General features: G+C 35.0%; 1 protein-coding gene across 1 annotated transcript; it reads left to right on the top strand.

The window, feature by feature from the left end:
• Window positions 1-1,011: 1,011 nt before the first annotated feature.
• Window positions 1,012-9,765, top strand: serp (chitin deacetylase-like protein serp). Its single transcript, XM_081984655.1, has 5 exons — window positions 1,012-1,198; window positions 4,440-4,588; window positions 7,162-7,411; window positions 7,638-7,959; window positions 8,629-9,765. Exons 1-5 carry the CDS (start codon window positions 1,156-1,158, stop codon window positions 9,455-9,457), a joined length of 1,593 nt encoding a protein of 530 aa, XP_081840781.1. The 5' UTR covers window positions 1,012-1,155; the 3' UTR covers window positions 9,458-9,765.
• The last annotated feature ends 356 nt before the right edge of the window (window positions 9,766-10,121 follow it).

The following is a 10,121-nucleotide window of genomic DNA, read 5'->3' as shown; positions in this document are numbered from 1 at the left end:
AATTAGGATTAGGACGCAAAAAATAATGAAATACGTATTTTATTATTTTTCAAAATCTAACATAACAAGAATTAAATAAAAATGTTCAAATTTCATACTAACATTTAAAACGCCCGCTATATATGACGTAGACGGTTTTCAACCAATTAGGTGCGAGGAGCCACTACTATCATCATCATGTTGCCAGTTTGTAAACTTTTTCGATTCAAATTAATCTTGACAAATTAGAAACGATAAAAGACGGATTTCATTTCTATAAACATCTCAGTGTTTACGGTTTTTAAGTTTCTAACAATAACAAATGGACATCAAACTACTTTTTGTCGAGTGAATAAAAGGTGTTATTTGGCAACATTGCACTCTGCGGACTTCACTCGTGACTTGAATTTGAGGTTATAAGTCAGGTGATTGGAAGATGCTATCAACCATCAGACAGCCATAGCCAATAAAACTGTTGAAAGTCGTCTACGTCATATACGCGGCAAAACTGTCGATTTGAATTTATTTACGCATTTTCAAAGTCCTGTAAATTACCATAAAACCTTCTTTTTGTAACTAAACTACAAATTTTTTATAAATTGTTAGGTATTTTCTTCAGACATTTGGTTAGTACTGTACATTTTCACTATAATGATAATAATTCGGCTCATCTTAAACTAAACTAAATTTGTCCAAATAATTTTAGGTTTCTTGGGATTTATGTTGTTCTACAGTACCTCATTTAAAAAGTCTGCTATTATTCGCCTATTTCAGATCAAAGGTAAAGTTTAAATTATCTTGTAAACTTATATTTCATCAAAACTGCATTTTCTAACTTAACCATCATTACCTAACCGAATAATTATCGAATGTGGCAACTATCGATAATTCTCAACTTGTACAGTGTGTCCCCGAAAGTGGTAACCCTTCAGCAAGAAACCGATCGGGTAAACTCCAACGCAACCCAAAGGCCGTGTTCACACTTAGTCCCCTCCAAAGAGGGGCGACTGAAAAGCTCCTTCTTGGCGCACCGAAGTACCAATATTCCTCCGGCAGCAGTCGAAGTGACGTCGTCCAATGATCGTACCAGTAGCCGTATAAAAGCTGGTTCTTCGGCGAGAGGTGTTTTAGTATAGTAATCAATTGAAGTAGTGAATTTGTCGTTTAGTAGTGATCATGAGGAGCCTAAGGCTCTTTCTGCTTTGGGTCGCGTATGCCGGTAAGTTTTCTCGTTTTTATGATGTACCAATAATTCAGGTCGTAATGTAAAAACTCACTTTTCAATAATCTACCAAAGGCGTCATGCTAGTGGCTTTCGCTTTTGCTTGAATATTTAACGTTGGAGTTGCGTAAGAGGTTCTCGGGTCATATGTTTCAATATGGTATAATGAAACTGGACTAATTCAATATTTTTACCCACCAGATTTCTATACAAATAACTCACTACTAGACTTTCAGTTACCATGTTGTTAATTTTAATTTTATTACCATAGAAAATGGTTAAGAAGATGGTGAAAGTGCAGTAGCATCTGGGATAAGCAGAAGCAAACGATTAATCAAATTAAAAGCATTGTTGAAGCTTTTTTGATGAAAGATTACCGGCATTAAGATAAAGAACGACCATGAATTATTGTAAAACTTACCATGATTTGTTGTTTTGGCTGCTAGAACGACAATGGATTAGTAAATCAAGCGCAAATTGAATACAAAACAAAAGTTTTACAAGAATGATCAATTGCAAAGGCAGTCGAACTGAATTTTAAAGTAAAAGCTTTAGCTTAACGTGGTTTAGTAAAAAAGACTTTCAGTGGATCAAAGATCATAATTACTTTAATTACAAGACTAGTTTTGCAGCTAAACTTTTACTTATAATTAACCAAGCAGTGAAGTTACAGTTTCTCAAAATCTTTGATTAAACGGTACATAAATATACAGTGTGACCATGAAAGTAAGTGTATAGTATTTAGCAACCCAGACTTCTACTACTAGAAAGGCAAATTTGAAAATTAATATGCATTAAGCGTAACCTTGCGCCTTCCGGTATGTGTCAATTAAGTAAAACCATCAGATACAGAGTGTTTTATTTTATTTGTTTTTCTCACCGTTGTCTATAATAATAAATTGAGAGTCCACCAGACTTTCATAGTCTTTGTAATGTTTCTTTATTTTTCAATAAGTCGTGACTTCATGTAAAAACACTAGAATTTACTTAACATGGTTTTTAACTTAACCTAACCTAATGCTCACTAAATTTGATACTACAGAGTGTCCCTAGATAAGTATTTCAAACTTGATTGATACTAAAAGCTTTATAAGAAAATACGCTTTTCTAAAAAGATTTTTGGATACTTTTTTGGCATTTCATGTTTGTAAAATAGTTTTAAGTCAAGCACTATCAAATCATCATCAGTGACACCTAAAAACTTTATAAGCTTTCTAAATATTACTGTATAAGGGTTTTTGGATAATTTTTTCTACTTTTCATGTTTGCAAAACCAGCTTTATAAAACAATTCAGTGTATTGAAGTATTTTTTTTTTAGAAAAATGCATATAAAAGAGGTAAAAATATTGCTAGATTCAGAAACAAAAATGATATATGGAGTTGACCGTTTTAGAAAGTATTATCAAAGATCTTAGTTTGTAAACTATAGTTTTTGTATGGACAAAAGTTTAGTTATTCTTGTTTGTCAAACATAAAAATTTACTTTTAAAACATCAATTCCCTTCAAAATATTCCCGTAACTTTATATGTCGAATACCAGAATAACAATTTTTATTCACACAGAATGTACTTACGAAAAAATTACAACAAAATTACACAACCATAATTTAAGAAAGTTGTAACTCTCTTGAATACTTTTTTTAATTCGTAGAAAGAAGTTATTGGTGTCATTAACAATGATTCTAGGTTAGAATGAGTATCTACTATTACAGTAAAGTAACGTTAAAATAGTGCATTTTTGCAAGCAAATTTTGGCCTTTTGTAGTTTACATGGTTAAACATATACAATCTTATTCATTATTACATGTAAGCAAATTCAAACCCAATATTAACGTCTTCACTACCATGTGCCATAGCCTACCATAGCCACAATAGACCTGCGGTCGCGGTGGAGGGCAGAATATGCCCACTCACGGTACATAACTCAACCATGTGTAAAATCAGATGCACTTTATAAAAATGTCTGTTCTTTTATTTTATTTTTTTGAAAAATAGATCACAATTTTCAATTTTTAAAAACTTGCAAATTTTGTATAACACAGTTGTTTGTTTCTGTTCATGTTACTGACACAATGGTAATTAAATTTTTTTGAACATTTTGTTAGAAATGAATGAACATGCTGGAAATAAAAACTTTGTTATGGTATGATTGCGATCACAACAACCTTTAGAAACGTCTTGTGGTGAAAAAAATCAAAATGTCCTTCTAAGCCTTAAGAGGTTTAGAAAAATTTGATATTCTAGGCAATTGAAGAAATAACACATACAAATCAGAACTGTGCGCTGATTGTTGCGAGACAACAGAAAGTTGCTCTCTTTCTTATACATCATTGGACAGTTTTAAAAAAATTCTGGTAGTAGCAAAGCGTCTTCTGACTTGTTACACCAAGCTGTTATCTAACCAACGCATCTAAACATCATTAACCTATTAGTTTGGTTGTTGTAGAATTTTCGATTAAGTGATGCTGCAAGGAGATTGGAAACCTTTCGTCCCAAAAAAATAATTTTGTTAAATAAGAGGTATGCATCTGCAAGAGTGAAAATAGCAATAATAAACATCAAAACAAGGCTAGCAGCTTTCACGAACGAGAAAGATACCCGATCGGGCGCGCCATTGGCGGGGTAGTGGTTCGGCCGGTGAATAAATAATATTTTCGTTAATTAACGAACGCGAGCGAATAAAAATGTGGTACTTTCAGGTACAACTTCGGCCTAATGGCGATAATTAAGAAAAAAAATGTCAAGAACGTTGCTGTTGCGTGCCACTGCCGCGACAGCACACCCGGCGGCCATGTTTATTTACGGGCACACATCTAATTAAGTTTCTTATTAGTGGTAGTAAGAAAGAAAAAACCTTGTGTCGCCGCATAACTAATCTTTGTACTCGCTCTTTGTGTGCGTACGGAGCTTAATTATGCGCTTACACCAGCGCACCCTAAATCGCTGAATATTCAATCAAACACGGATTTGAATACCAAAAGGTCAACCTTTATTTACGATTCTTTGATATTAAACTATAAATTATTAAGAAGTTTTCTTCTGCGAGCCGTCTCGCTTGCCTGATTTAGCTCCAGGCGACTGACTTTTCCCAGCAGTAATATAATAATAATAGTAATAATTGCGCAACAACTTCAGGTCGAGATCTTCCATCTGAAATAATGTAAATTATCATCGAACGAGTGAAAGCTCGGTAATGTGATGAGGCGTTACGTCATTTTTTGTCTATTTTGATTCCAGCGGCGCAGCAACAAACCAGCGAAGAAACCCCAAAAAAGGAGGACAGCTTCGAAGCCGAATTGTGCAAAGACAAGGACGCAGGCGAATGGTTTAGGCTGGTAGCGGGCGAGGGCGACAACTGTCGTGACGTCATCCAGTGCACCTCATCGGTAAGTCACCAACACGGAGGTGTCGTCGGCATAAACGTTCGTTCAATTCGCAACCTTGCTGGCCGCTATCTAATTCTGCGGGTCAACCAACAAAACAATCGGGTTACTTAATATCGGCACGGTGTTGTGTTTAATGGTAACAAACAATCAGAGCACGACCGTGTTTTTGCATGTTTACCTAAACAATGTTCTTTTGCTTTATGGAAGAAAAGTATTTCCAACCTGTACAATTTACACATGAATACTCAAACGTAATTTGGTTACGTCTGCTTTCACGGATAGACTTATTATATGTTCAACATGAAGAAAAAGACTCTTTAAGAGTGTCTTACATAAATTACTTCTTGATGTGAGTTTGTTCAATTTATTGTAGTTAATAGCTTAAATTATGACATTCACTAAACCAGTCGTTGAAACAACATTAATTACACACATTCCTAAGCAAACAACTCGTAGTCATTATTATAATATCTAAAGTAGTTTCTTATTCAAATTCCTTTGTTTTGTATTATTTCTCTTTCTATCACTAGTGTCAAGGTTTTTTTCATGATGATGCAGTGGTTTTAACGTTAATAAAAACTTAACGTAATAGAGTAATGGCTAATATTGTGGATATTGTTGTTGAATTCAGTTTTGTAGCCCATAAACATAGCCCTCAAACCTTCAATCCTTTGTCAGGAGAGTATTAACGGTCATAATGCCAGAAAGTTACTAAGTTCCTAACTGCTCCAATTAATCATCGCAGAATAGGGCTCCTACACTTTATTGTTCAGTTTTCATCTCCAAAGAGACCTCCATAAAAATGTTCTATTGCTAGAGGCATCTAAGTACTATATCACAATATCTATTTTCAAAAGTTGATAAACATTTTATAAGTCTGTTGCAAGAATTTTCTACAATTGCCATAGGTCTTTAAATTCTACTGAAAATCTTCCGAAATTTCCCAAGAACCTCTACAAGTGTCTTAAATTTACAAAAAAAGAGAACAGTCACAGAACACACACAGATGATAGATGATTATTACATGTACCAAACTAGCTGACAAAATACTAAAACCAAAAAGATAACTAGACCAGGAACACCTAGAATCAGTTAAAAAAATACTCTTTTAAAAGCATAAAAGACTGTGACATAAAAGACAAGAGAACACCTGAAACTATTAATGACACCTAATTCTTGAAAGGAGGAACATTAGGATTCTTAACAGAAGTTTTGATATAATGTGACAGAAGAAACTGACAGTGGCAGGTTTCTGTCACATTCTGTATACATTTCTCTTGGTAACTCCCTTCCCTCTTCTCAAAAATACGCACCCTGGAAAAAATGGATATCTCTTTGTAACAATTGTAACTAGGTCACTTAGATTAGAATGGACGAATAATACAGAGAAAACCTTAAAAAATCATTTTGATAAATGCCAAGAGAAGAAACAGAAGGAAGAGGTTATTGTAAATGACTGACATTTCTTAAAAAAATATTTTATTTTTGACACTACAAAACTACTGCAATATGAAATCAGAGCTAAAAGCTGGAAACGGGAAAACACTAAGAAAGTAAAGGAAGAAAATATTGTTAAAAACTTCACTTTTAAAAGGAAAAATATTTAATATTATATGTCTAGAGTATGGTGGTCCCAGAATGTTAGGAAGAACTGAAGAAGAAGATTTTTTATAATTGCATTTTCCAAATTTGTAATCACTTTTTACTATATTTTTCAAATATTTGTTTAATATTTTATGTTTTTTTATCATCTTTTTTAAATATTTGTTGAAATTTATTGTCCTTAAATGTTACATTTTAGTTGAATACTTAAAATTACTCACTGGTTGTAATATTCCATAAATTTAAATAGCAACTATGTAAAACAACTACCAAATCATGTTTGCCAGAGTTTCCCTTGATGTTAGTTTCAACAAACCTATTCAAACGCTTATTTGTTCTCTTATTCAGCCGTTTAATCCAAACTAATTATCTTATGTCTAAGTCAAAAAGATTAAATTTTAGTGAATTTATCATGTTTCAATCCTTGATGATAATATAATATTACAGCAACCCCTAATTACCATAATATCTACTATTAAAACCTGAAAAATAATCAGTGCATTTTGTTTTTAATTACATTTCCTTAAATTTAGCATATGCCGGCAATAGTACGCAAAAACTGTTTTAATTAATTAATTTAAAAGGTTTTCAAGTTTACTCCAGTTAAAACTGTTTTGGTTTGGACGAGAAGATTATAATCTTCTCTAAAGTACTGTCAAGTGTTTGGGATTTTTTTTTGTTTTACTACTAGTAAACTGTACTACTGTCATGTAGAATCACTGAAGTTTCCTTCCTCTACTATAATTAATAATCTTGTTCTATTTTCACTTTTTCAACTATTGTCAAGTCAAGAAGGTTTCTCACAATTTGAAATCACATTGAGTCTTCATTCATTTTGGTCACTCCTCCTCTACTACTCTTTGTAAAAGCAACTAATTGCCAGTTTCTACTCTACTGTACACATCAGAATATTTAATCTATTCAGTAGATGACCAATTTCACTATCAACAAAAAGAAACTGATTGTTACAGGGTCTGCAAGCTATCCGTTGTCCTGCCGGTCTGTATTTCGACATCGACAAGCAAACTTGCGACTGGAAAGATTCAGTGAAAAATTGCAAACTAAAGAACAAAGAACGTAAAGTAAAACCCCTATTGAACACCGACGAACCCTTGTGTCCTGACGGTTCTCTGGCTTGTGGTGACAGTAGCTGTATTGAACGTGGCTTGTTCTGTAATGGTGAAAAAGACTGTGCCGATGGTTCGGACGAGAATAGTTGCGGTAAGTCGCGCCTTGACATTTAACCAACCCGAATTCCGATTTCGTCTTCATCTATTGCCATCCGTTGATGGGCTTGTTGCTATTGCCGAGCCCCAGCTCGTTGAAAAAGGCGAAAGTGGTCTCTCGGGCGAGGTAAACTCGCTTTCGTTAGGAAAGCACAGCAAAGAAGAAATTTGCATGACAATATGCGATTAAGCAAAACACGGCGCCGGTTTTTTCCTTACAGATATCGACAATGACCCCAACAGAGCGCCTCCATGCGATCCTTCGGTATGCAACTTGCCCGACTGCTTCTGCTCCGAAGATGGTACCACCATCCCAGGAGATTTACCTGCCAAAGACGTGCCTCAAATGATCACGGTGACCTTTGACGATGCTATTAATAACAATAATATCGAACTGTACAAAGAGATATTTAATGGCCAGAGGAAAAATCCCAATGGGTGTGACATTAAGGCCACCTTCTTTATTTCGCACAAGTATACCAATTACTCGGCTGTACAGGAAATGCATAGGAAAGGACACGAGATTGCTGTTCACTCTATCACGTAAGTTAACATGTTCCTTTTAGTTGTTATCAAAATTAGACTTTTTCATACTTTTCAATTTAAGATATCATGTTATAAGTATTACAAACTTTGCTACATGAAAAAGTGAAAAGGTTTTTATAGAATTCTATGCGAGGTTTTGTTTATTGGAAATCAATACCAATTGATTGAAATGTTTCGTCATATTATGGTGCATTAGAGAGCTTGATAACCAAATGCAAAACGTTCAGTCTAGTTAATATTATTTTTAGAAGAATTAAGAGAGTTAGCTCTTAAGTAAAACATAAGCAATCAAACTTACAATTAAAAAGGGAAACCTGCTCCTTTCTAGGCTTGTTAAATTGTTTCATTATGAATTTTATGATTTCCGAAATAGTTTCAATTTTTGATTAAATGTCCTGTCTTACTTGTAAATCCAATACTCTAAAATTATTAAATCCCAGGCAACATCGATTGAGGCATTTGCAATACACTCTGGTCAACCCGTATTACAGAGGATTATATTACATTGCTCCTGAACTCAAGTTCTGTATAATTTTCCGGCCTTGATAATTAATTAATTTTATGAATGGATTAATAGATTTCCATTAGCGTTATTTCTGGCAGACCAATATTATCTTTGTATAATTTGTCCAAGAATGCGTAATCCAATCATGATTTTTCTTCCAGCCACAACAATGACGAACAGTTTTGGTCCAACGCCACAGTAAACGATTGGGTAAAAGAAATGGGTGGTCAAAGAATCATCACCGAAAAATACGCCAACATTACTGACAATAGTGTCGTGGGAGTGCGCGCTCCCTACCTTCGTGTTGGAGGCAACAACCAATTCACCATGATGGAAGAAGAAGCGTTTTTGTATGACTCTACTATCACGGCACCCTTAAACAACCCCCCACTATGGCCCTACACTATGTACTTCCGGATGCCCCATCGTTGTCACGGTAACCTGCAAAGCTGCCCCACCAGGTCTCATGCCGTGTGGGAGATGGTTTTGAACGAGCTGGACCGTAGGGAAGACCCCACTAATGACGAATATTTGGCTGGATGTGCCATGGTTGACTCGTGCTCAAACATCCTGACCGGAGATCAATTCTACAACTTTTTGAACCACAACTTTGACAGGCATTACCAAGAGAATCGTGCCCCGTTAGGGTTGTACTTCCATGCCGCTTGGTTGAAGAATAATCCCGAATTTCTGGACGCTTTCTTGTATTGGGTTGATGAAATTCTGGCCAATCGTAATGACGTTTACTTCGTGACGATGACGCAGGTTATCCAATGGATCCAGAATCCAAGGACGGTGTCAGAAGCCAAGAGTTTCGAACCATGGAGGGAAAAGTGTGTGGTCGAAGGACCTCCAGCCTGTTGGGTACCTCACAGCTGCAAATTGACCTCCAAAGAGGTTCCCGGTGAAACGATCAATCTCCAAACCTGTGTCAGATGTCCCAATAATTACCCATGGTTGAGCGATCCTACCGGAGATGGTATTTTCTAAGTCAGTTTCTTTTATAATAGAGTAGTAGGTACGACAAAAGTGATCTTTGTATTTATTTTTTTATTTGAAGAAATGACTATGTCCGGGATGACTGCGCATGCGTGATCTAATCTTCGTAATGATTACTATACTTTTAACTGAATAATGGTTGTTATTTGTAATTTTTTTGTAATAATAATAATAATTACTTAGACTGTTGATCGTTAGTGGCGCCACCACGACAGTGTATCTCCACCTCTGTATATTTATATTGTATAAATATAAATAATTTGTAAGAGAATAAAGATAATATGTTTTTAAGTACTGTACCCGAATAGTTTTATTTGCGGTAATCATCCGTAAAAATAACCGTGAAGACGCAAAAGATGGAAAAAAGTTTACAAAGTAAACGTTGCATAACTAACGAGACGACAATGATATTCCGGTTTTTTGTTTTCGAAGCCAAACCTGTTCCGACCACATTAACAGAAAAAATGAATCCGGGAATCCAAGCTTGAAGTTGTGCTGCAAACTCTTCAGATTAAATCTCACTTTCTTGCAGTCGAATATTAAAAACAATCAAGGTAATCCGGTGTTTACAGGCTTGCCAACCAACCAAGAATAACTTGTTTTCAATCTAGTTTAACATGAGGTCAGGGGTAGAATTTGTGGCCCAAATTTAAGC

The sequence above is a fragment of the Ips typographus genome, linkage group LG8, assembly GCF_016097725.1.
Source record: "Ips typographus isolate SLU linkage group LG8, UJ_Ityp_2.0, whole genome shotgun sequence".
Classification (NCBI taxonomy): domain Eukaryota; kingdom Metazoa; phylum Arthropoda; class Insecta; order Coleoptera; family Curculionidae; genus Ips; species Ips typographus.
The sequence above is the reverse complement of the archived record's forward strand: the minus strand, read 5'-3'. Positions and strand labels throughout refer to the sequence as shown.